We start from the raw sequence: 27,183 nt of genomic DNA, 5'->3' as shown, positions 1-27,183 counted from the left end.
ACAAAAACAGGCTGCTCGTAACAAAATGCCCAGAATCTACAAGATTTTGAAAGTTATGTTATGTTGTGTAGACACGACACTGGCCAATCCTTTTAGTTTCATAGGTCCATGTTAAGTGGCTTAAACAAAACCACTCTTCTGAAAATGGTCAGGTATGAGGACTGGACTGGAAATGAGTGATCAAGCAGCCAAGAAGAACCCTGCACAGTACTGAAAGTCTGCAAAGGAAGAAGTCTGAGACAAAGCAGAGTTTCTTTTTTACTATTTTATTGCTTAAACTGCCATCTGGAACAATCTATACCAAAAGGATAAACATCTTTGCACATACAGGAGGTCAAACTAAATACAGGACAGAATAGAAAAAGAATGGTCCTCTTATAATCTGCAGCTCTCTGTGCTGCAGGCCTAACAAACTCACTGAAGGTCGGGCTAGCAGGAGTGACTGACTTCTACTGTAAGCCCAGGTTAGGTAAGCTAAGGCAAACTGGGACGACTGCAGTGTGGCTAAAAACGTTTTGGACTCAAACCAATGATGCAGCTATTTACACGAAAACAATATTCTGACAGAAAGGTGAAACCCTCACCCCTAACGGAGCCATTTCCCAGATGTGTTGTCAGTGGACACAAATCCACAGGTAAGCCACATCCGCAAGGTTTAACCTGAGGGTTAGGGGCATGATGATCAGATTTAAGCGTGAAGAAACATACACTCACATCCATGAGGTCTTCTCACCAACCTGACTACCCTGCAATCGGCACATAAAACCAAACACACATCTCAGCTGTAAGCGAGTACAAACGCTCTGAATGAGAACCAAAAGAAACATGATTACAGGTCATCTCTGCTAACAGACAGTGATGCAGGAATGTAGAGTCCAGAAGTCAACATCATGTGATTTGGTAAAGGTTTTTTTTTTGTCCGTTTGTTTGTTTTTTTTAAAAAGAAATATTTCATTTTATTATGGCATCTAAATAGTTGTGAAGCAGTTCAGCTAAGGAGTAACAAACCAAATATTCGACAGGGTTCCTGCGTCTGCAGGACTTTTTTTCCTTTCTTTTTTTTTTTTTAAATACACACTTCCATTCATACCAGATCACTGGATGCCTAAAACATCATGCCAGGTAAGCATAGAGAACAGGTCACAAGCTACTCTGATGAAAAGACAGCCACCTTTTCAAATAGGCAATAAGCAATGACACTAGTTTTAAATAAATATCCGCTCGCTCTGCCTGTCAACTCGCCTGTGCCGAGCTGTGAAACAGAAATACTTCAGATGTCCTGAAAAGTCCTTTAAAACCGCTTTGTACTCCCCGCTTCGATAAACCTTTAATTATCCCTTTGATCTATTTAAAAAAGTTTTTACCCATGACATTTTACACAATACAATTACATACTGTTTCATCAGTTGACAAGAAGAAGCATTTATTTTTACTTTGTGGCACTGGACACCTAAAATAGAATTTATGGAAAAATAAGTGTTTACAAAAAGACAAAGTTCAACATATTTTTTTTTAAACAATCACCATCACTCCAAACCATAAGTTTATCATTTAGTCAATGATAATAATATAACTAGGATCATTTTAACTATACTATAACATTTTGATTACAAACCATAGCAGAAGAGTGACCAAGTTATTTGGTATATACTAAAGAAACTGAATACTGAAATACACTTAATACTCTTTTTTTTGTCTTCCTTTCTTTTTATTTATTTATTTATTTATTTTCCTCAGAGTAGTCAAGGCAGTTCTTGTATGGTCGTCCTATTGATTAAGATGACTACAGGGTGATAACTACTTCCTGTTTGGAACAGAGCACGCATTGCATTCCCACGGCTATGCATCTTTGCATTGAATGACAGTAATCAACATTTGGCACTAGCCTGGTAGCTGCACAATAAAAAATATTTGTTGTACAAGCTCTCTCGAACTAAAAGAGACATTGTTTTCTCGTCGTACCAATCAAACGGTAACCAAAGTCGAGCATTAGATCTTCACGCCCTCTACAGTTTCTCAGTTCTGCTCTCTCTCTGTGTAGTCAAGCTAATTGATGTCCAAAAAAAAAAAAAAAAAAAAGCCCGACAACAAAGGAAACTTTTCTTCACTTCAGTCTGCAACAAAAAAATAATAATTTTACTGAAAGCGCAATGTAAAGTCTGATTGTCTGTCTCATCAGTCTGAGAACCTTTCAGATCTCCCGCTTCGTATCGAAAAAAAAAGAAGCTTAATCAGCAAATATATATATATAACATAAGTTACATGTGGTGTAACTGTGCCTACAAGGTAGCGTACAGCAGCTGGTACAAGCGCTGGTGAATGGCTTAAAAAAAAACAACAAAAAAACAAAAACAGTCACAGCAGCGTGACCGGTGGGAACAATAAAATGATTTGTGTGTGAAATTAAGAGTGGGAATGGGGGAACTGAAATCAGAAGAAGGTGACAGAAAGCAAAAAAAAAAAAAAAACTAACAAAAAAAGAAAAGCACTGGTGGACCCCTGGGTCTGAAAGGAGAGAAGAAGAGGTGGAGAGGGTGCGGCGGGGGGCGGAGAAGTGAGTGTGAGGAGAAATGCTCCCTCAGACAGACAGCGACACAAAGCTGTTGTACTGTTGGATGTTGCGTTTGAGGATGTCTGAGCAGGGACCCAGGACACGCTCAAAGCGAGGCCGATCGAGCTTGACGCACTTCAGGGGGCCGCGGGCAACCACGGTGGCGGCGCGGGGGCGGTTCATCAGCAGAGCAATCTCACCTGGGGGAAAAAAAAAAAAACAAGTGTCACAGACTTAAAATTCAAAATTCATGAAAACATCCTTCAGTGTCACACACAGAGACATGTATACAGAAATAGTGTTGGTCATAGTCACAAAGATCTGTTTTTCCACCATTTTTAATGCTCCCTATCTTTTTTTTGTTACTTAAAATAAAAAACTACTGAGTTAATGGCATGACACATACTTACATACATGCATATGGAGCTGCTCGATTATGGCAAAAATGATAATCACGATTATTTTCACTGAAATTGAGATCTCGATTATTTGACGATATTTATTTAACAATAACAATGTATTGAATAATGACTTTAAAAATTGTCAAAAAATAATATAAAATAGTGTGCAAATACTGATAACAGTGCAAATGTTTGCAGTATAAAAAATAAATGAAAAATGTAAAGATCTATGTTTAGTGAACTTTGCAGTGTTGCTCTGTAGTGCAGCTACGACACTGTAGCAAAGTTTACACACTATGTCTACTTGATCCACGACTGACTCCGCGAACCCATAATGTTTCCACACCACTGAAGTTTTTTTTTTACCTCTCTTTTTAACCAGCAGCAGTCACTTTCCTCTCCAAATAACTTCTGCTTAGCTTTCCGAGCTTCCCTCGGGTCCTCTTAATCAGCTGTCCCCAACCCCCGGGCCTCGGACTAGTACCGGTCCGTGAGTCGTTTGGTACTGGGACGCGAGAGTTGAGGCTCAGGTGTGAAATGTATAGTTTTCAGGGTTTTTATCGGTTTTCAGCGTTATTTTGTTATTGTTTTTATCGTTTACTCGGTTTTCCTTGGTCTTTTCACTTGTGTTATGCATAAATTTTCTTTTTTTCGGTACCTGTACTAATTTTATTTTGTTGTATTTATCCGCGACATCTTAAAGGCTGGTCCATGAAAATATTGTCGGGCATAAACCGGTCCGTGGCACAAAACAGGTTGGGGACCGCTGCTCTTAATTGTTGTGACACGTGTTCGAAATGCAGAGAGGTGCGCTCGATTTGCCACACGGAGCAGCGCGAGAGTAAAGCACGAGGGAGGGGCTAATAATCGGCTCAGTCATTTTTAATGATCGTTGAAAGCCCAGATCGTAATCGAGATTAAAATTCGATTAATTGAGCAGCCCTACATGCATATATTTGTAAAAGACTCCTATGTAACACTTTAGTTCTTACCAAAGTAGTCTGATGGTCCTAATCTCCCAACTTCCACAAACTCCTCATTCTCTGAGCGACGCTGCAACACAGCTGCAGAGCCCTGAAAACACACAAACATCAGCTTATCATAAAAGTGCTTTTAATACATTGATGAATCAAGACTGCGACTAATGAGGGTTTCAGTTGTTTAAACCAATGCTTATTTTGTTCAGTGGTACATTTTTATAAAAACTACAGTAAAGAAAAAACAAAAACGTTGTAACAACTTCATAACAACCTTAAAGCTAAATATGTTCATGTTGGAATAATGCAGATAAAGAAAAACTAAGCTGGAACTGAAATATTCCACAGTGTGGGATTATTCCATTTTTTCCTGTGAATTAACTTTCTGACACTAACCGATCATCTGTCAATCACATGCATGACCACAAGAGGGAGTGTGTGGAAAACAGAGGTCAACAACTGTAGAGCAGCTTTGCATGATTCAGTTTAAAATTAGTCATATTTATGTTATTTTGTAGCTTTGTGCGGCTCATTAGTTTATGTAAATATGGCAGAAAACCAGGAAAAGCAGGAGCAGACAAGGTCATTCAACTCATTGACAAATGTTTGATAAAGTAGCCATTTACATTTACAGAAATGTAAAATATTGCTTGCTGCCAGCATTACAAGATCTAGAAACCAGGTAACCAAAGGAAGCTGAGCAAAAATTCACCTATGATCCTACCCTCTCGCTGCTGGCATGCTGCTAACACTAATGCTAAACATACTGGTGTGCACTACCAGCAGCAAGACATACTTTGGCCAAAAAAAAAAAAAAAGAAAAGAAAAAAAGATTTCAACTGCTGGATATATTTAAAGTGTTGTCTGGGCGTACGCTGCTGTCACACAGCTCTTTCTGAAGAGGAACTGAAGCCTCCATCTCTCTTAAAGTCGTCAGACTTTGATGAAAAAGAAAGCAGTAATTTAACACTGCTGAACACAAAGCTGCTGAAGTTTGTTTGTGTGACTTTAAGATATGAGCACAATTATTGAGTATCGCACTAAAAGCTGTTAAACATCAGAGCTGCACAGGAAGCCAGTGTTTGCCAAAGTTAGTTTGGGTCATTTCTGGAATCTGGTTGCTTAAAATAAAGAAAATATGAAAAAAGTCTGCGTGACACCAAGCAAAGCGTTGAAAATACAGCCCACAACTAACCAAACTAACACTTTCATGTATTCCTGTCACCTTAACAACTGAAAGCTCAGTGAATTACATTAGCCAATCATGTCACAATAGGAAAAGGAAATCCTGTTGTTTCCTAGGGAGGGCTCATGTGACCTAATTAGTACACGCACAGGTCAGAGGTCTGGGGGCAACATAACGATGAGAGACAACCACAGAGTGTAGAAAAAGGGCTGATTCATAACCAACAGAGAAGTAGAGAAGTGCGTGTTCATGTCATTTTACGTGTTTCCGTTACATTCAAATGCTGAACAGAAATCCAGCTGAGTGTGTCTTCTCCTGTCCTGCACTTCACACTCATGTACATATTTATCTGTTTCCGTTTCCAGAAAACATTGTGATCAGAAAATATTGAGTTTAAAGACACTAACTACAAGGGGAAACTGCTAACATAGTAATGCACTGCACTGCTGAAATTTAGATTTTTATAGCTGCGAGGTAGTCGAACAAACTCTGCATTCACAAACACTGTGCTGAGAATTTAGCTCTATTCAAAAGTGAAATATCCACACACAAAGAAAGAAGCCACAGAGTGTCTCATGCATGAGTGTCAGCAGCCGTGCACTCTGACCTCACTGAACTGAATGAGCGCCAAACCACAGATATACAAACGTGTGGCTCAAAAAACAAAATGACACTTTGAAACTTGAAATATTCTGGAGACAAGTGAGACTAATACTAATATGTCATAAAGCAGTACAACACGAGACCTTTAATGTGTGTAAAAGGAGACGAATGAATCAAGTGGATACCTCTAAGATGATGAAGAACTCATCTCCGGGCTCTCCTTGCACAACAATCTTTTGTCCATCCTCAAACTGGACAGGCTCCAAGGCATCGGCGACTGTCAGACGCTCCCATTTGTCAAGCGACTCTGAGGAAGGAGAGCAGAGCAAAATTTAATAATGAGACATAATGATGACAGAATAAAAAACAAACCAAAAAAGAAAAAAATCTTCTGAAGGCCTGAACCTGTTACTGTTTTTCTTTTAAAAGTGAGATATTTTTAAAGTTCTTTTCAGGTTATTTTAATCTCAGCAACAGACACAGGTAATGTGCTTCCCTTCCTCTGCTTTAATTTCTGATATGGTTAATTTAAAAACAAGTAACCCACCTAAAATGGAGACTTTTCTGAGGAATTCCTCATACATCTTCCTCTTTCTCAAAGTGCTTCCCTAAAAGAGAAGGACATTTTTTAAAAGTGTAAATGCTTAAAAAGAAAAAAAAACAAACAAACATAGTGTCAAGAATATGCTGGTGGATTAGAAGTGTGAACATGAGAACGATGGCACACCTATAAGAAGAAATTAGCTCAATACAACAGCAACAGAAAAAAAGAGCAAACAGTGAATCTACAGTACAAGAATAGATCAAAAACATTTCAACTTCAAGCTTTAGAAACGCTGGTCTGCAGCCGCACATCTCCTCACCATAAGTATTCTCCTGTAGCTGTCTCTGTCGATGCCCCACAGTTTAACGTTGGTCTTGGCTCTGACAGTAGCCGCTCTTGGGGTGCCGTAGATCAGTGCCAGCTCTCCAAAGCTGCCACCTTCCCCTATGCTGGTCACCCATTCATTGTTCACATACACCTACCGGATTGGAAAAGGGACAAACCAAAATAAATACTTGCAAATGTTAAATGTGATTTTAAATGAGTCATTTAACAGAGCTACTTGACAATCCAAACACTCACATCCATCTCTCCTTGGTCGATGACGTAGAAATTGTCACCTTCGTCACCTGAGGGCATAAAGCCGAGTCAGTTAGCACGACAGAAAGCAGTGCTATGATTTTGGTTAATGCTTTTTTGTGATCAATGCTGACAAGCTGTAATCATACCCTGCAGAATAACTGTTTCCCCAGCAATGTAGGTGACTGGAAACATTGCATCAAATATGTCACTAAATAAAGAAAAGAAACAGAGAGGTGAGCCAGTCATCCAAATCATCCCCACGAATATACTTTTTGAAAATTATAAAAAATATTAAGTCTGGTACCTCCGCTCATTGTCATCCAGGTGTGAGAAGAGAACATTCTTTTCAATAGCTTTGGCCAAGGCAGCCATTGTTTTGTAGTCTTTTGGAATGACCTTAGGAATCAAAAAGAAAGCAATGTCAGGATGCTGGCACAAATAGAAATCATATGTGCCATAGCGTCGTATCTGCTGTATGCATTTACCTTTCTGACATATGAGGCGGCATCCTCCTCTGTGTAAACCTCTGCGCTGAAGGCGCCTCTCCGCCGGCGGCCCTTTACCACGGGGTTCATGGGCGGAGACACCTCTTCATCACGAGAGTCTGAACGGGAACTGCTGGCCTTCTGCTGGTTCTGAATCTGCTTGGCCTCCTCCTAAATAGGAGGGACAGGACTGAGTCAGTCAGGGAAACAAGATTTATACAGTCACAACTAATTGTATGATAGAAAGCAACGCATCCTACACTCAGGACTCATGGTAATGTTTTCCTCCAGCATGCATCAGATGGGTGTGTTCCTCTATTGCAGACACTACACTTTTGATTTATATGCAATTTATTTGGACAGCAGTTCACATGAGGTGAAATCAGTTTGTTGCATTTGGTTGAATCTGAGCACACAAAAAGCCACTGTGTACCCCTACACTCATCCTGTTGTTTCTATGAGCAGTGAAATGATCAATACGTTTTATTGTCCCAGTTCCACTGGCAGTCACATGTGCACAAGCCACACTTTCCCCCTTCCATCGTTCTGAGGTCGATTTTTGCTTCATCACTCCATATAACACTGTGAAATCTATGAGTTCCACTCTCGCCCTTTTGTTTTTGTAATCTGGACTGTAGCCTTTATGTTGTGATGATTTCACTGGGTCTGAAAATTTTAATAAATCCTGAGAGGTTTTGGTGCAGCCCATTATCCAGTTGTTCCTGTGTACGTAACAAGATTTTTAACGTTTTTTGTTACAGGCAGTACAACTTTGAAACATATGCATTTCAATAGGAAGTATGTTTCCTGTTTGCACCATGCATGCTGCTGAGACTCTTCAGAAGGAATTCATGAAACCACATTCTTTTTATAACAAACACTAAGTATTTGTATTGCCCAAAACTGAGGCCCCTAGTGTATAGAAACACACAAAAAAAACCAGACAAACAAATTGAGTTTAGAAAACCAACAAAAGTAATTAATATTGTAACTATTTTATGAAATTGTGTTGTCTGGTCTTATTTTAATCATGTGCTGGACAGAAATCTAGACTAGCCATGGAGTTATTTGAAAAAATAAACTAAAAAGAGTCGTCTTTCCCATGCAAATTACATCAACAGTTTCTCTTTTAGATCTAATAGTTTATTTGCATTTGGCTATCATTATTTTGTTACTCTTCATATTGCCAAGACAATTAAACTCATTCTAGGTCGAATAAATCATCTCTAAATCACCTCTGGGCTACTCCTGAGCTCTTTTCAGCAATGAAAACAATGAAATGACACGGCTCAACACTTTGGAGCCAAGCGTCCGATTACTTTTTAACCTTTTATAATTCAATATTGACAAAAGCCTCATGTGACAGACTGGCGACCTGTCCAGGGTGCACGCTGCCTCCCACCCTGTGGCAGCTGAAATAGTCCACAGCCACACTGCCATGGTGATTTGGATAAGCGAAAGAAAATAGATAAAAAGATGGACGAAAGCCTCAAATGTTCTGAATGTTGAACGTAAATAACTGCAAACCTGAAGAAGAAAAAACTCTGAAACTGTCCATCTATGTATGATCATGACTACAGTTGAAGAAAATAATAATATAAGATAAACAAAATAGTAGCTAAGGTATTATTTCATTTTCCTGTCTCTGGAAGATAAAAATCTGCAAAAGATCTGACAGTAACCAGACTACTAATTAATTGTTTTACTTATTCTCTGTTCCTTCATATGAGCTATTGCTGACTCTGGCTGGCAATATTTTACTAATATTTAGAGTAAACTATAGCATCCACTTCTCAAAGAGTTTTCTGGAAGTCTGTTCTCCAAGTGTGCACGCACATTTGGTGGGTCTAAATATTTTTCCACAAGATGTGCTTTGAAAAAAAGAAAGAAAGAAAAGAAAGAAAGGGGAAAAATGTATAATATAGGGCTTGTCTGTTTTCCCCCATTGCATGCTGAAAAAATTAAAAATCAAGAACCAACTGTAAATAGAAAAAGGTCAATGTGGGAGGTTAAGTGCTGTCAGCCTGCTGGACCAATAGCTAATCATTCTGCTTTAAAGTGCTATGAATTTTGGCGTCACTGTAAGTGACACAAATCAGAAGGTAGGTTACAGTAACTGGCAGTAGTACAGTCCAATACAAGGGTATAAGATGCCCACCCATCACTGACAAATGGCTTGCATTTGTCTAAGACACAAACATACATTAGCACACAAACCTTCTCCAGCCTCTCAAAGTACTCCCTGAGGAAAGCCATGGGCCTATCTGGCCTGGAGGTGCACAGCTGGACAATGCAGTCCTTCAGCAGCTGTTGAATGTTGTGTTTCTGCACATACTGCTCACACTCCCTCAGGCTCCGCTCCTCCTCGCTGCTCGTACTTCCAGATGCCATGACGACAGCCGCAACCCTGCTCTGTGACCTCTAACCTTTGTGCTGAGAGGAAAGGAAAAGAAGCATGGTGTCAGATCATCAGCGCACAACACTGAGGACAGAGAGTGACACGGGGTAAAAGAGCCTGAGCGTCTCAATGTGAACTGGACACACAGAAAAATGTGAGAATGTGAGAAAAATGGAGCCGGAGTGAGAAAGCACAGCATGTTGTTTTTGTCACTATGGAACCCGAGTGCTCCTAATTGTCTGGAGCGAAAAATGGTCATATGATGTGATCACACACAGGCAGACACAACAAAACTAAAACAAGCACACCGTTTTTCTTGGTTTTATTTACACAAAACAGTTCAAGTTTTTTTCCCCCAGACTGAATTAAGCCCTCTATCAATGACAGAGCAGCTGGCTAGGGCTGAAACATTATCATAGACAAGGCCTAAATTTAGACGAATGGTGAAATGTGAAACAGGCCAAAAGCAAGCGCACATGATTGAGGTTTCAACATTTCACGCCACAATACTGGTGCTGAGCAAGACAGCCTGACAGCTCCTTAGATCATCTGATCAGCCTCTGTGATATAAGTTTCTTCAGACAGCTCTGAGCTTGATCTGGCTATGTAGTCTAAATCAGGAAGGCCTCTAAAGTCCTGATGTAACCCATCTCTGCCATTTAGAAGGGTAAATGAGTAAACAAGTCCTGCGGAGTGAGAGTACAATCTATTCTGTGCCTGCAAGTGTATCGTGCATGTGCATCAGTATAATAGGATTCGGATAATTTCTAATCTGACAAGGCCCAGGGGAGATTACTAGCCATGTTATCAAAGATGAAGCTCGCACAGCCGTTATGCACAACTAACTACGCTTGTAGTGGAAACTTGGCAGGCTTGCTTTAATCTAAACCCAGCACAGGAATAACTATGTGGTAAACGATACTGTTTTCGGACCAGGTGGTATAAATTAAGAGCTACGGCAACCTCTACTAGGAAAGCTCTCCTGTCTTATGCAATAAGAAAGTCTTACTTTATTTGAAATGTCGTAAAATAGTTATTTATATTTAAATGTTGATTCTTTGAATCAGCTACTATCCTGCAGCATCGCCTAAAACTAACTATGCAATTAAACAAAACAACAGCGAGGCACAATGACCTTGCTAAACAGCAGACAAATGAGCATAGCTGATGATGGATTGTAATAACGCATTTAATGGTTTAAAAAGTGGTGAAATACTACCACCGTTAGAGTAAATATGAAGCAGATGCCCTGTCTGTAACACTGTCTAGGTCAGGAAGGCTTCGCGAGAAAGCTGACGGCTGCAGTCAAGTAACTTACACGAGCAGATTAATGCTAATAAAACGAGCAACCCGACATATGAAGAAGCAGCAGAAAACTCCTCAAATGAGCAACACGCGTATCAGAGGATTGCTAAACTACCTTCGGCCTAGTTTATGTATGTCAGGTTTGATGCCTAGCTCGCTAGCTCCGTGCAAAGGCAAAGCGCTCCTCCAATGACGCCATCTTGAGTTCTAGCATAAACAAACGAGAGACGGAGGAAACAAATTTCACCTATACAGAGGTCATATGTTCCGCGAACCAAAACAACACGAATACTCACAAGAAACGGTAAAATCCTGCCGAGCCTTTAAACGGTGACTCGGAATGTAAGATATTTCTCAAAGCGCACCGTTACCAGATCTTCCTCCTCTTTTCGATTTTTTTCCCCGAGCCCTGGACCGCTGCCCCACCGGATACGGCTGAGAACCAATCAACAGCCGTCACTGACGTCAATTCTCTTCGTTCTGACATGTGAGCCGGTAACCCGTGGCAACCTTAAAGGAGACCGCACGGAAATCGTGACGTCAAGGAAAAGGCAAAGAAATTGATTAATATTTGATTTCAAAAAGTGGTCGTGGTGGCAAAAGCAACAACACTACGAACCCCAACTACAAGAACAAGTCTTTCATTTAACTTGTAACGGTAAACAACTTTAAAGAAGTAGTATCAGAAGCTGAAGCAGCTACTCATTAGGGAGAAAAATGTCTCATATGAATGTTATTCGTTATTTTTTACAGATATAGTGTTATACCTTATTGGGTAATTCAGTAATACTGCATGTATCCACAGATGATATTGTGATAGTGATCTATGGTGAGATTAGGGAGCAGGTGGAAAAGAGCACGGAGAGGTGACCATATAATCTGGAGGAAAGGGGAATGAAAGTCAGTGAATAAGAGGACAGGTGTAACAGTGAAGCTGCAAGGAGCAGAGATAGTGAAGGTAGAGTGAGTTTAAATAGCTGGGGTCAACGATCCAAGGCAAAGGACAGTGCACAAGAGAGAAGAAGGGCAGGGTGGGGTGGGTGGAGATGAGTGTCAGGGATGATTTGTGACAGAAGGAGCAAGAGTGAAAGGGAAGGTTACAAGATTTCAGTGAAACCTGCTATGATGCATGATTTTGAGATGGTGACAGTGACAAAAAAGACATGAGACTGAGCTTGATGTGGCAAAGGTGAAGATTTTCAGTGGGAGTGACCAAGATAACCTAAATTAAATGCTATTATATGCTGAACATGGAGGTGCTGCTGGGCAGGAAGAAAAGGAAAAGACTTCAGAGGAGGTTCATGGATGCAGCGAAGGAGAGCATACACAGGGTTGGTGTGACAGGACGCTAGGGATAAGGTACAATGGAGGGAAATTTATTTTATTTATTATTTATTTAACAAGATTACTGCATGAATACATTGCCCTGAAATAAAATCAGTGAAATGTTCATACATGTTTGGGTACTGACATCACTTTCAGGTCACATTTGTATATAGGGCTTTGGAGTTGAGGTCACGCAATGCATTGTGGATATAACCCTTATTTCAATGGAACCGTGTGTCACTTTAATGCGGGTTTTTTTTAAAATAAGAAATGTATTAATTAATAGGCTTCCTGTTTCTAAACTCTGTTGCTGTTTCTTTTGCAAGACTGGGCTATTTATTCACTATTTCAACATCAGTTAAGTATTTAAAAGTCTGAAACTGATGCCAAGTGTGCCACTGAATTTGAAAGCTATTGCTGTCAAAAAGAAAAAAAATCCCTTATTATCATATATTAAATTAAAGCAGGAAGTCTGCACTTCAACTTCATCTAGACGTGGCTCACAGAGCCAACAATAATGACTCAGTAATGTATTGCACATCCAAGTTTTTAATTTACATTTTTATTTTTGTAAGCATGACAAACGAACATAGACACGACATAGATGAACAGCCACCGCAAGTAGGAACTGAAAGAGGAAAGACTTTCTTTGGGTCACAGTTTTAGCTTAATAGTAAAAGCTTTAAACTACTTAATCTTTTGTTTGTTTTTATGGTTAATTAGTTGTTTTAAAAACCTGAATTCACGTCAGTGCTTTAAACCGAAACTTTGAAATAGAAATATTTTCGTATACGAATAAATTAAAAATGTTCTTACATAAAAATATTTTTACATAGATATTATAGTAGTATATTTAATTTCATATTACTTTGTTTAAAAAAAAAAGTAAACTATTACCAAAAATTGCGTACTGTAATTTAAGCTGTTTGCGTGTCACTGGGTTTTCATCCAATCAAATCATCAAAACAATTCCTCATGACAAGACTGAAAGCAAAACTGGCCAATCACCAGTTTTTCCTCTTAAACAAGCCGCTCGGTTGATTGATAGCTGTTTGCTAAAACCATTCTTGGATTTTATCAACTTGACCAATAGAAAAGCCAGAGAGGCGTGCAGACGTATGGTTGGAAAGCCAATCACGATGTACCTCAGGGTGACGCATCCTCCCATCAGCTGTTTTTGTTTTCCTGTGTGGACACTGGAAGTTAATAACACAATAATAACAACGGGAGTGTAGCCTCTCCGAAGTAAAACGGTCGTCAGTGAGCTGTTCCTGTTTATCTTTGCTCCCGTTCCGGTTAGCCATAGCAGCTCACGCTCCTGTTTACGATGTGCACCATCTGAGCCAGCCTGCCCGGACATTCCTGTCCCCGAAGAGTGTGAGCGTGGCGCTTACAGTCGGGGAGCAGCAAAAGGGGAAGCGGGTTCCGGCGGTGATCGACCCGGGCCCAAGGCCTCCGACCTCTAGAGGAGGGGGAATTCAGCTGCTGGGATGGAGTCACCGGACTTATCCGACGACCCCGGAGTGCATCGAGGTTTCATCTGTGCCTCGTTTAACCAGGACACCACGTAAGCGACCTGCGAGCTGGGCCCTGCATGAACTCAATCTCCTTGATACACCTGACCGTTGCATAATTATTTTCAGCTGCATTTCTATAATGTGGTTTATTTTCTGATGGGACCTGCAAAGTGAGCGCATGCAAAATGAAGTAACCTTTTTGTGTGCACCATTTAAACTTCTAGACGAGAGTCCCATAGAGCTGGATATGAAGTAGGCCACTGTGTGGCCTATTGCACTTTTGAGTAGTCTTTTAGTATTATAACCAAACTTGTAGTAACACAGTTTAACAGTCTCTTGACAGTCTCTTGCTTACACTCCCAGTCAACGTGCAGTGCTATTTGTTAATAATGAAAATAAAGGAGCTTTAAGAAAAATCTGCTTTACAGTATCTCATACTGAACCAAGAATTCACAAACTCTTGATTTTAATGTGTGTCTCCTTAAACAAACAACTCCTTTGGGTATGCTTCAGGCTAAACAGCCAAATAAGCCTGCTGACCACAATGCTCCTCTCATCTCCAGCTGAGCTAGGAAGGCAGGCATCTTTATGGAAATTAACCGCTTTTAATGGTAATTGCTTTAAGGCTTTGTTGCCTAAGCATGATAATGACTCAGGTGCCAAAGACTTGTGCACATAAACAGATGTTTGCCTGAAATTCTTTGTGGCAGGCTTAAGCTGCCCTAAGCCTAACAAAGTAGTTCTGTGATCTGATAACCATGTCCTAACCCTGTTGTCAGTTATGGTCATGCTACTATTGCATCATGGACAATGATGGGTTAGTTATCAGTAGAGCTGTAAGGAAGTCAACTGAGGCCACAGTGTATTATTTTCTTGCTTAGAAAGTAGCTATTACAGCATTGGTATCTATGATCCATTATAACCATTCGCAATGGTTTACAGTATTATACTAGTGACCATATGTGTGTGTTGGTGTATAATACTAAAGACATTATTTTTTTAAGGTATTCCAATGTATCCAACTTAAATTAAAGGCCGATGGTATACTATGTAACTACAGTGTTACTAAAAAAAGTATTTGGGTGTGCTTCCATTGTAGCTCTCTATCAGTGGGCACTAAGACCGGCTACCGGCTCTTCTCAGTCACAGCTGTGGACAAACTGGACTGCATCCATGAAGGGGGTAGGAGTGACACTGTTCTTCACTCTCTTTAATCAGCAAACAAACCAACCTGCATTCTGCCCCCTAAATATGACACGAGTACACAGTGACAGAGGTCTGCACAGCATAGTTTGAGCTGTGGTCATGTTCAACTTAATTTAGGCTGTTCAAGTCATGTTTAGTCTGATGTGCAAGGTAGGTAAACGCAGACGGAGGCACTTCTTTTTTTTTTGTACCAAAAGGCTGCTGCGAAGACTGGCAGCAAGTCTGCTACAGGTCAAACCATTCTCACAGCTCACAAATAGATGGGATACTGTGAATGTACTATGAATGAATTTTGACATGAGGTACTTTCCATAACTTCTCTGAGTAGAAGTACAGGGAGTGCAGAATTATTAGGCAAATGAGTATTTTGTCCACATCATCCTCTTCATGCATGTTGTCTTACTCCAAGCTGTATAGGCTCGAAAGCCTACTACCAATTAAGCATATTAGGTGATGTGCATCTCTGTAATGAGAAGGGGTGTGGTCTAATGACATCAACACCCTATATCAGGTGTGCATAATTATTAGGCAACTTCCTTTCCTTTGGCAAAACGGGTCAAAAGAAAGACTTGACAGGCTCAGAAAAGTCAAAAATAGTGAGATATCTTGCAGAGGGATGCAGCAGTCTCAAAATTGCAGAGCTTCTGAAGCGTGATCATCAAACAATCAAGCGTTTCATTCAAGATAGCCAACAGGGTCGCAAGAAGCGTGTGGAAAAACCAAGGAGCAAAATAACTACCCATGAACTGAGAAAAGTCAAGCGTGCAGCTGCCAAGATGCCACTTGCCACCAGTTTGGCCATATTTCAGAGCTGCAACATCACTGGAGTGCCCAAAAGCACAAGGTGTGCAATACTCAGAGACATGGCCAAGGTAAGAAAGGCTGAAAGACGACCACCACTGAACAAGACACACAAGCTGAAACATCAAGACTGGGCCAAGAAATATCTCAAGACTGGTTTTTCTAAGGTTTTATGGACTGATGAAATGAGAGTGAGTCTTGATGGGCCAGATGGATGGGCCCGTGGCTGGATTGGTAAAGGGCGGAGAGCTCCAGTCCGACTCAGACGCCAGCAAGGTGGAGATGGAGTACTGGTTTGGGCTGGTATCATCAAAGATGAGCTTGTGGGGCCTTTTCGGGTTGAGGATGGAGTCAAGCTCAACTCCCAGTCCTACTGCCAGTTTCTGGAAGACACCTTCTTCAAGCAGTGGTACAGGAAGAAGTCTGCATCCTTCAAGAAAAACATGATTTTCATGCAGGACAATGCTCCATCACACGCGTCCAAGTACTCCACAGTGTGGCTGGCAAGAAAGGGTATAAAAGAAGAAAAACTAATGACATGGCCTCCTTGTTCACCTGATCTGAACCCCATTGAGAACCTGTGGTCCATCATCAAATGTGATATTTACAAGGAGGGAAAACAGTACACCTCTCTGAACAGTGTCTGGGAGGCTGTGGTTGCTGCTGCACGCAATGGGCGATCGTGGCTCAAGAGTTGGGAGTTCGCCTTGTAATCTGAAGGTTGCCGGTTCGAGCCCCGGCTTGGACAGTCTCAGTCGTTGTGTCCTTGGGCAAGACACTTCACCCGTTGCCTACTGGTGGTGGTCAGAGGGCCCGGTGGTGCCAGTGTTCGGCAGCCTCGCCTCTGTCAGTGCGCCCCAGGGTGGCTGTGGCTACAATGTAGCTTGCCATCACCAGTGTGTGAATGTGTGTGTGAATGGGTGGATGACTGGATATGTAAAGCGCTTTGGGGTCCTTAGGGACTAGTAAAGCACTATATAAATACAGGCCATGTTGATGGTGAACAGATCAAAACACTGACAGAACCCATGGATGGCAGGCTTTTGAGTGTCCTTGCAAAGAAAGGTGGCTATATTGGTCGCTGATTTGTTTTTGTTTTGTTTTTAAATGTCAGAAATGTATATTTGTGAATGTGGAGATGTTATATTGGTTTCACTGGTAAAAATAAATAATTGAAATGGGTATATATTTGTTTTTTGTTAAGTTGCCTAATAATTCTGCACAGTAATAGTCACCTGCACACACAGATATCCCCCTAAAATAGCTAAAACTAAAAACAAACTAAAAACTACTTCCAAAAACATTCAGCTTTGATATTAATGAGTTTTTTGGGTTCATTGAGAACATGGTTCAATAATAAAATTATTCCTCAAAAATACAACTTGCCTTATAATTCTGCACTCCCTGTAAGCAAGTATTCAAGAGATTCATCTGTTTTTCTTTCCCCAGTGGAGTGTCCAGATGTCTATATAGTGGAGCGACTGTTTTCCAGCAGCCTAGTGGTTGTGGTCAGTCTGTCCATGCCACGACGAATGAACGTCTATCACTTTAAGAAAGGCACGGAAATTTGTAACTACAGCTACTCCAACAACATCCTCTCTGTCAGGCTCAACAGACAGGTAAAGACAAGAGTGACAGCTTTGCATACCCCTTTATCATCCCAGTTTGTGCTGATAATTACATGTTCTTGTGCTCGTGTCTCTTTCAACATCAGCGGCTCGTGGTGTGCCTCGAAGAGTCGATCTACATCCACAATATCAAAGACATGAAGCTCCTTAAGACGCTGCTCAACACACCCACCAACCCCTCAGGTAGACTACAGCTTTTGGAAGAAATTAAAGCTTTGCCTGCTGAAACATGACAAAAAAAACCCCAAAACTCCCAACTGTTAGAGAGACAGCCTGATGCCCAGATGTTGCCAAGTTGTTCTGTGGGCTAGAAGACACTGAAGCATTAATAATAGTACAGCACCTTTAAAATCTCTTTAGAAAGTTTTTTAATGAAGGCAAAAGAAGGATGCTTAGAAGGTAAAGCCAGTCTGCAATCGCAAACAATAATAGATTAAAAAAAAGAAGATATAATTGATACAAGGAAAAGGGGCATAGAACTAAATGCAAAATGTCAGTAGAAAAAGAACAAAAAGCAAAGTAATATCAAAAAGACAAACAGACACATCGCATAAAACCTGGTCTATAAAAACATGTTTTCAGAAAAGATCTAAGGGAAGTCAATGAAGCTGCGAGCCACAATAGCCGAGAGGCCCTGATGGCAGACACATGGTCACCTTAGAACAGCCAGAAAGGGCTCAGCTGAGATTTTAAGGTTGCCATACTGTTTATGAGGGCTGCATACAGTTCAGATGGGATCAGCATGTCTTTTACGTAGCCTGCCGGAGATTCCAGTTGGCTTTAAAGGTGATTAAGTGATTAAAGAGAGAGTTAGAAGTTACTGTGTGCAGAGAAAATAAATGCAGCTACAATTTGATTTGACATTATGCTATCCAATGCAATGAAATTTATGCATTTTGTGACACTTGAATAATATATGGGAATATTTGGGGGACTGTAAGGAAAAGTAGTATCATATACATGTGTGTTAGCTGTGTATTTAATCATGCAAGTGGAATTTACATTACTTTTTTGACTGGAAGCCACTGTGGATACATTTTCAATTTACAAAACAAGCAGACAACAATCATAAAGTCAGCAAATGGACTCTGCTATATCAATACTGATTAAATGTGACAAGGCGCTTCAGTTCCTGTAACAGTGATAAGAATTTTGCATTTCATAGGCTTTCCAAAGCACTGTGTTTAAAAAAGCATGCAACAGTTGCTTGATCCAATGTATTCACAGGCCTAACACATTATTCTTTATAAGTAATAAGTCAGATTAGATAATGCATGTTAACTCCAATAGGCAAAAAAGCCAAATCAGTGATTATGAAAAGAAAAAAAAAGATAAAATAGTAAATAATCCTCTTGTCTCCTTTATAGGTCTCTGTGCACTCTCCATCAACCATGGCAACTCCTTCCTGGCGTATCCTGGTAGCGCCACCATGGGAGAGATCACAGTCTATGATGCCAACAATCTGGTGAGGCAACAAAGGAAAGAAATGCAGCTGTTTTCATTTCACCTGGAAACCCCATGGGGGAAAAGAGCAGCCTTGTGTTAAAGAGCATTGTTGCCCCTTTAGAGCACTGTGACGCTGATCCAGGCCCATGACAGTCCCCTGGCAGCTCTCACATTCAACGCCTCCGGCACAAAGCTGGCTAGTGCTTCGGAGAAGGTGAGGGTTTGATTTCCTTTTTCACCTTCCTTCTCTTTTATTACACATCAGTCCCTCCTGACCACGCTTTCCTCCACAGGGTACTGTCATCAGAGTTTTCAGCATCCCTGAAGGACAGAAGCTGTTTGAATTTCGCAGAGGCATGAAAAGGTTATTATTATTCTTTTCACGTAGTTTAGGCATTAAGTACTGACCAGCAGTCAGAATTGAAAAGAAAAAAAATCATTGAACAAACATGATTCATAATGTAGGAAAGAGGTTTAATAAATTTCTCGTGACATGAAGGTGAGCAGTGCAAATAAATCTGGTAATATTCACCACTTACATGTTTTGGTGAGTAAGATACTTTACTGCTCTTCCGCTCAACAGCCAATGATACATGGCTGTGAATGTGCTGAGCAGGTTCCAGTGTCAGTGACTGACTAACAGTAATGTGAGTGGTGGGGTCATGGAAACATTACACTGTAAGATAGCATGGAGGCTGTCATACACAGCGTTTCAACACTCACACTGCTGTGACCGGACTGTGTCCAAAGGTTTGCAGAGTCATTTCTTATCTCAGACAAAAATCCTTAAAGGCAAAGTCGTGCACGGGCTTTAATAATACATCACTGTAATGTTAGTTTTGGATTACTTAAAAGAAATTAAATCTCACTGTTTTGTTTCTCTTTCTATTTCCTGTGTGTGTTCCAGATATGTTAGTATCAGTTCGCTGTCCTTCAGTGCAGATGCACAGTTCCTGTGTGCCTCCAGCAACACTGAGACGGTCCATATCTTTAAACTGGAGCAGCACAGCCCAAGGTTGACTCTCTCTTCCTTTTTCAAGCTTCTTTTTTCAGTTACTCACTATCTAATTTTGAAAAGAAAATTGTGTTGAGAATAATATTAATCCTATTATATAAAGTCATATGTTAATTAATGTAAATATTCACAGTCACTTATTAGGTGCATCTATAAAAGTAGTTGGCACTGGATTGGACCCACTTTTTCTCTTCAGCATTAATTCTTAATGGCAGAATTTCAACAAGGTGTTTCTGTGTGGGGTTTGCATGTTCTCCCTGTGTTTGCGTGGGTTCTCTTCAGACACTCTGTCTTAATCCCACAGTCCAAAGACATGCAGTTAGTGGTTAATTGGTGATTCTAAATTGTGAATGCAAATGGTTTTCTGTCTCTAAGTGTTAGACTGGGGACCCTGTCTCTTACCCTAACAGCTGCAGCCTTGTATTGGATAACCAGAAGATAATGGATGGATGCTGAAAATATTCCTTAGGTCTTTTAGAGCATATTGACATAATAGTATCACACAGCTGCTGCAGATCTGCCTGCTGGTCAGCTGTAAATCTCCTGTTCATCAGATCCCAAAACGTGTGAGGCTGGAGGCCATTTGAATATAGCAGACTCCCTGTCATGATCAAGAAAGGGATGGCTTGAGCTTTGAGATATAGGGTGTTATTAGACAATGGTGCACCGTGTATAGGGATGTGCATGCTCAGTAACAATACTTTGGTAGGCTGAGTAGCATTTAGATGATGCTCTGTTGTTTCTAAGGGACCCAAAGCTAGCCAACAAAATACTCCTCCACACCATTACATGTGTGGAGGAGTATTTGGCCAACTTTGCCTAAACCATTGATAAAAGGTAGGAGGAATCAATTTTTTCATGTTGTTTATGCCAAATTCTGACCTTACCATCCAAATATTTCAGCAGAAATTGAGACACGTCAGATTATACAATCTTCTATTGTCCAGTTTTGAAATGTAGCCTCAGTTTCGTGTTCTTAGCTGAAGGAAGTGGCACCTAGCGTGGTCTCCTCCTGCTTCATGGTTTGATGTGTTTTGTGTTCAGAGATGCTCTTCTGCCCACCTTGGTTGTAACAAGGGGTTATTCGAGTTGGTTTTTTTCGTCCTGTCAGCTTGAAGCAGTTTAGTAATTTTCTCCTGACCTTCTGACATCAACAAGGCATTTTCACCCAGAGAACTGCTGCTTACTGGACATTTTCTCTTTTTCAGATTTTCTGGAAATTCTAGAGATGGTAGTGCGAGAAAATCACAGCAGATCAGCAGTTTCTGAGATGCCCATCTGGCACCAACAACCAAGCCTCATTCAAAGTCACTTAAATCATCTTTTTTCCTCTGATGCTCGGTTTGAACTTTAGTAGAACTGGTGTACCTAATAAAGTGGCTGGTGATAACTGATAATAAACCATTATTTAGATGAGTATTATCCTGCTTCACCATTACTATTATTTTATTTTGCACGGGGGACTCACTGACAGTTGAGATGCTTTTGTCTCAAACGTTGCTCTTCCTAACCAGAGTAAATGAATGCCTCGGCCTCTCTGCTGTGTTATTATTAAAAACAGCACTTTTTTCTAACTCTCATTGCTCCATTATATTATAAAACTGTTATCTTTAGTAGTCTTTTATTCATGTTAAATGTTTTCTTTCTCTTTAACTACAAAGCATCTTGTTTGATTCCAGCCAAGAGGAAGAGTCCCCTACATGGTCAGCATATGTGGGGAAAATGTTCACAGCAGCCAGTACCTACTTACCCACTCAGGTATCTGACATGATGAATCAGGACAGAGCCTTTGCCACAGTGCGACTCAACATGTTCGGTCTGAAGAACATTTGTGCCCTCGCTACGTAAGAGAACTACAACTATACAGGTATATTGAAAAAACACAAGTCTGTATCTGTGCAGGTTCATTTATATTGTGTGTGTGTTGTTTTTGTTGATGTTGTTGTCAGGATTCAGAAGCTTCCTCGCCTGCTTGTGGCATCTTCAGATGGGTTTCTTTACATCTATAATGTGGATCCACAGGATGGAGGCGAGTGTGTCCTTGTTCAAAAGCACAGGTGTGTATATCTTAGTGGGATGTACAGGTTATAAATATGGCAGGAAATCCTCATTCTAAATTAAAATGTATACTTATTTTGGTTCCCCTTGACTTACTCTAACTGAAAAGTTAGACATCTTGAGGCAGATAGAAAGGTGAAGATGAAGATGTAATCATTAGAGATGGACCGATCCGATATTACGTATCGGTATCGGTCCGATACTGACCTAAATTACTGGATCGGATATCGGAGAAAAATAAAAAATGTAATCCGATCCATTAAATATCACGAAAGCACCTCACAAAACTTGCAACACGCCGTAACTCGCCTCAGAACGTTAGCACGTCGGAGCAGTATGCATCACGTGATAGAGCGGCTGTGGCATGCGGGACCTGTCGGTGGTCTGGATAGCATTTGGAGCTTCGCTAGCAACCCGGCATTTCATCTCCGACAAAGTTATCCCCGAGAGCAGTAAAGCAAGTGTGTAAGTCCATCTCTGAATGTTTGTAAAGCATTCCTGCGTTAAGCTTAACAAACGATATATGGAGCGACTGCCTCTTCTTGCTGCTACTTCAATCGTGAAACTGCTTAATGATCAGCTGATCGGCTTTTCTGTCGCAATTCCGTCTCTCTGGTTTGTTTTTAGCCCACTTTGCACCAGAAAGAGGAAACCAGTGGATAAACAACAGCAGCACGTTTAAGCTTGATCAGCTGTTGTTAGAATTTATTTAATATTACTTTCTACACCAGGATCTTTTTTTACGTAGCTGACGCTGGTAACTGAGCAGGGGCGGATCTAGCAAAGTTTAGCCAGGGGGGCCGATAGGGCATTAACAGGGAAAAGGGGGCACAAAGACATACTTTTCTTTCTTATTCTCATTTAAAATGTCTAGCTTTTAATAAATAATTATCTGACACGCAAAGTTTTAATTTGATGTAAAATGAATAGAAGTCAATTACTGTATATAGTGACTATTAAGTCTAATATATATACCCTAGTAAGCTATAGTACTTTTTACTTTGGGAAGGTACCATCTGTGCAGTCTGCAATTTTGTTGAAGAAAGATGTTGAATCTATTTAATATTTCTTGAAAAATAATTGATTTCTGTGCATTTTTTTTTCACACTGCATCAAATTAAGGTTGATTACGTCGATTAAGCATCATGAGGTGGAGCGTGAGGGGTGGTTCCCTATTTTTTATTTATTTATCTTTGTTGTTGCTGGGAGTTGGAACCCTATTAGTTAGGTTGCTTAATATTTATGCTAAGTACTCTTTAAAATACCAGAATAGGGAGGATGGTGTAGGTTTAAGTTTATTAGATTGATCAGTATTGCTGAACTATGAAATTTATTTTTTTTTTGCATACAGGTATAACAGAATAGCTTTAGTGTAGTTGTTGTTTTAAACTTGAGTATGAACTTATACAAAATGCAGCAAGATATTTAAAAAAACAGTTTTGTTGATTAAAAAACACTATATCGGATTCATATCGGTATCGGCAGATATCCAAATTTATGATATCGGTATCGGTATCGGACATAAAAAAGTCGTATCGTGCCATCTCTAGTAATCATGTGCACTATAATCACATGTAGGAGCTGAAAACGCTTGAATGCTATTTTTTTGTATCTGTATGCATTTAAACAGTTGTCCATTTCCTTACTTCCATACTTTTCCATCTTTTGTTGCTGTTTAGAAATCTCACATTGTTGTGCATTCCTGTTGTCGCATTATCTTAGGTGTTAAATCCTATTCAGCCCATTTCTTCCATGCTTCCTCAGGCTCTTTGAGTCCAATGAGGAGCAGGTGGACCAGAAGGAAGAGGAGAACCCCGAGAATGTCCCTCCACAACCACCTAGCCAAACATATGCTGCCACTGTGGCTCTCCCCACGACCGCACCCTCCTCCACCACTCTAATGGGTAAGATTTAAGGCTGACACTTTAAAATGAGCATAGTCAGTATACTTTATGTTTAATGGCTATTAAACACAGCTGTAAATAGTGTGTGTATGTTCAACTCTTAGTATTGTTGTCAAGCGACTCCTGTTTAAATGAAGCTTGTTTCTTTATAGTTAAAACCCTAGCCATCCAAATATGATCAGAAATATTTGAAATTTTAAAATGCTCTTTCTTTGCTTCTTTCCAGGCTACTCCGAAGACGGTGGAGCCCAGAAGGGTGAAGTCATCCCTGAGCACGAATTTGCTGAGGGCCCCGTTTGTCTGGATGATGAGAATGAGTTCCCTCCGGTTGGAAACCAGAATAACTGACCAAATTCCCCAGGGTACCCTCCCTGCCCCTGCCCCTGCACACAAACCAGACTTACCTGTTTCTAGTAGGAAGGTTGGACAAAATATTCCTAATGTGTTGCGACATTGTGGCTTCCCAACCCTCTCACAAGTTACCCTGCACACCTAAAGTTAAATCTTGGAAGGATATTACCTTCTTGTATTTCTGTATTTTGTGCACCCATTGTTATTTGTAAAGGATATAGAAAAAAACACTAAAACAGAGCAGAAGGTCCACTCATCCTAAAGAAAAAAACATCAACAGAACATTTGTTCTTTAAGTCAAAGGCTGTCTGAACCATCCTAATGTTAACTCCCATATACTACCACTAACAACAGTGTTAAACATGTTGAAATAATCACTGTGCACAGCTAGAAATTCTGACTTTTATACTACTGTTGAATATATGTATTGTCCAACGACAAATCATTACTATGGTAGCAACCTAAAGAGCAGGTAAGTAGTATGAGCTGACCGACAATACTTAAGCTCAATAATATCCAGGGGTTAAAATAACAAAAGTGCTCCTATGGCCTCAGTCACACTAGGAAAAAATTGGCAATTGGCAAGTTTTTTTTGGGACCAAATACAAATTGTTGACCAACTGGTCACCCAGAGGTTGAGTGTACAGTGCCCCCAACCTCTGAGCGATTGCTTTTGATTGCAAGGCATTTGCACAGGTCATCTGGGGGGAAGCAACCTGCCTCCAAATTATTTCAGTTATTTCAGATTTCCAAATAATTGCCAGCTTATTTATAAATGCAAATAGAACACCAAAATATTGCAGTAAGTTGCTGCAACCCGGAGTCAGTCTACGTAGATGAGGATCTCGTCTGCACCATCATGTTTATTTCTCCAAGTGAGGATACAATGAATCGCGTCAGTGTCAGTTACAAAGATTTGTGGTGGGCAACTCACTGCAAGCTGCACTGAATTCAATGCTGCAAAGCATGTCTTATGTTCAGACTTTCAGAAGGCTGTAGGAGAACCACATATGAGTATACAGCTTGTCATCCTTTTTACAGTGAGTTACAGTGTTTAATCACATTTCAGCGTTGCCTTTTCTCAGCAGCGTGCACACAGAGCAAGATTCATTTTTCTTTCTTTCTCTTTCTTTCTTTCCCTCGACAGACACTAATACATACATTACATGTGTCTTTCAAAATTGAGCTATCAGTGGGACTGTGCTAGTGTATTATAGCAGTGTCTGAATGTTATAGTATGTTAGGATTAGTTAAATTAATATTTTATGCTTAACAGATGCCTTAATTCAAGGTTTTCTAACTGTGGGATGTGAGACAGCAGCCCTGGTGCATAACTCCAATTCAGGTTCACAAAGTGTACATAGATTTCAGGTATATGAAGGAAGTGTTTGCAGTGAAGTAAATCTCTGGATAAAACCTGGGCTCCGCCTGAACCTCAGTTCTCAGGGCCACACAGTCCCCAGTTATTCATAACAAAATAAGAGATCACCGTTATCCTTTTAAAGTCTGAGCAATGAAATTAAGACAGAAAATTGAGTGTTTATTGACCCTTCTAACGCTTTAAAATTAATTAAATATTAATTTTGATATATGAGTTTTAACTTGTATCATGCTTACCACATCTGTGTTTTTCTTTGCAATTTATTTCTTAAAAAATGTGTTTTGCAATTTTTTCAGGGGGGAAAGAAATCACACTGATGATGTAAGATTCTCTAAAACTCATGTATCAAGTTTGACACACTAGAAGTTAATGTGTTGTAGCATAAACATGTTGATTCTCCTTCCGCCTTCTCTCACTTTTCTCAACTGTCCCACTGTTTTCAGAGCAGAACGTCCCTGAAACCTGAATTCAAACTGTATCGTGTTGTTATTACATTTCTGGTATCCTCATTTTTGAGCCACACAGTTACGTTGCTCTTGATATAATGTTGGTCATTGATGGAATGAATTAGCTGCAGCTGTTTGTTTATAAATTTATAAAGTTTTCCCAGTCCACTTGTGCTGAGTCCACCCTTGGCTCTGGTAGGACTGACTGAGGACTGAGGTAGACGGCAACAGATTTCAATTAGGGTATTATTGCATACAGCGCTTAAGTGCCAACTTAACCCTGTTTAATCAAAAATTTATCGCAGACTGACTTCGTCTTATTACCGTTTTATCCCAGTTTTATTGCCAAATTGACGCACCAAAGTTGGTTTAAAGACAGCAGCTGAGCATTGCTTCAAAATGATCTGTCTTTGAAGAGACCATTTCAAAGGCAATACCACTGCAAGTTAATTGCATACAGGCATAATTTTTTTTTTCCGCACAGCAGTCTCCGACCGCTGTTTTCCCTAGTGTGACTGGTCCCTGGGAGGTATGCTTAAAACTCACCTAAGATTTTACTTCTTAACAAGCCAAGTGCAATGTTAAGTCTTAGGACATTTATCAGGGCCATTCCTGTGTATGGGGCTCCAGAACATTTCAATCAGTGGTCATAAAAATGTATGATACCTCAGGAGAGACAAGCAGTAGTTCACTCAGAAAGAAATTATACATAGATATTATACAATACACTATTTAAATCACGATACATGCCATAAGTATCATATGACTTGCCGATGCAGCTGTGATACTAATTATGGTAGCAATACACGAGACTGAAAAATCCTGCAGAGTCACAAATGTAACCTGATGAAATATTTTGCTCTGTAGGTGCAGCAGTCGACAGCTAAATGCAAATCCTGGGACGAGCTGTACACGACAAAGCTACAGGTCCATTGTTTTCAGTGCAAGCCTAAAAAACGTGTTATTTACTTAATAATTCTGAATATGTTAACATATACGTCAAGTTATTTTTACATTAATGCATTAAGTATCCTTTTTGTGTAATGTGTTACACATCAACACATAGACTTAA

General features: G+C 40.1%; 2 protein-coding genes across 2 annotated transcripts; one reads left to right on the top strand and one right to left on the bottom strand.

Moving 5' to 3' along the window:
• Nucleotides 1–250: 250 nt before the first annotated feature.
• LOC146568200 (cAMP-dependent protein kinase type I-alpha regulatory subunit) lies at nt 251–11,483 on the bottom strand. Its single transcript, XM_085284078.1, has 11 exons — nt 11,329–11,483; nt 9,547–9,762; nt 7,330–7,500; nt 7,149–7,240; nt 6,991–7,052; nt 6,845–6,891; nt 6,582–6,740; nt 6,266–6,326; nt 5,904–6,025; nt 3,945–4,026; nt 251–2,751 (listed from the first exon to the last, which is right to left on the bottom strand). Exons 2-11 carry the CDS (start codon nt 9,718–9,720, stop codon nt 2,579–2,581), a joined length of 1,143 nt encoding a protein of 380 aa, XP_085140204.1. The 5' UTR covers nt 9,721–9,762; nt 11,329–11,483; the 3' UTR covers nt 251–2,578.
• Nucleotides 11,484–13,454: 1,971 nt separating this feature from the next.
• On the top strand, nt 13,455–26,064 carry wipi1 (WD repeat domain, phosphoinositide interacting 1). The gene is made up of 12 exons (XM_085284072.1): nt 13,455–13,925; nt 14,975–15,057; nt 17,332–17,501; nt 17,597–17,693; nt 18,878–18,975; nt 19,078–19,170; nt 19,250–19,320; nt 19,864–19,971; nt 21,651–21,815; nt 21,921–22,028; nt 23,794–23,933; nt 24,160–26,064. Exons 1-12 carry the CDS (start codon nt 13,849–13,851, stop codon nt 24,279–24,281), a joined length of 1,332 nt encoding a protein of 443 aa, XP_085140198.1. The 5' UTR covers nt 13,455–13,848; the 3' UTR covers nt 24,282–26,064.
• Nucleotides 26,065–27,183: the final 1,119 nt, after the last annotated feature.

Source organism: Mchenga conophoros, linkage group LG8 (assembly GCF_057382185.1).
Source record: "Mchenga conophoros isolate Kocher_MC1m ecotype Shallow Benthic linkage group LG8, M_conophoros_male_GT1.1, whole genome shotgun sequence".
NCBI classification, from domain to species: domain Eukaryota; kingdom Metazoa; phylum Chordata; class Actinopteri; order Cichliformes; family Cichlidae; genus Mchenga; species Mchenga conophoros.
Note: the sequence above shows the minus strand (reverse complement) of the source record. Positions and strands in the feature narration are given on the sequence as shown.

Coding starts and splice junctions, on each gene's coding strand:
- LOC146568200 (XM_085284078.1), bottom strand. CDS start 9,720: ATGGCATCTGGAAGTACGAGCAGCGAGGAGGAGCGGAGCCTGAGGGAG. Junction 6,892..6,990: donor GGAAACAGTTATTCTGCAGG/GTATGATTACAG, acceptor TTATGCCCTCAG/GTGACGAAGGTGACAATTTC. Junction 6,327..6,581: donor GCTACAGGAGAATACTTATG/GTGAGGAGATGT, acceptor CTTCTCTTTTAG/GGAAGCACTTTGAGAAAGAG.
- wipi1 (XM_085284072.1), top strand. CDS start 13,849: ATGGAGTCACCGGACTTATCCGACGACCCCGGAGTGCATCGAGGTTTC. Junction 15,058..17,331: donor GGACTGCATCCATGAAGGGG/GTAGGAGTGACA, acceptor TTCTTTCCCCAG/TGGAGTGTCCAGATGTCTAT. Junction 19,321..19,863: donor TTTCGCAGAGGCATGAAAAG/GTTATTATTATT, acceptor TGTGTGTTCCAG/ATATGTTAGTATCAGTTCGC.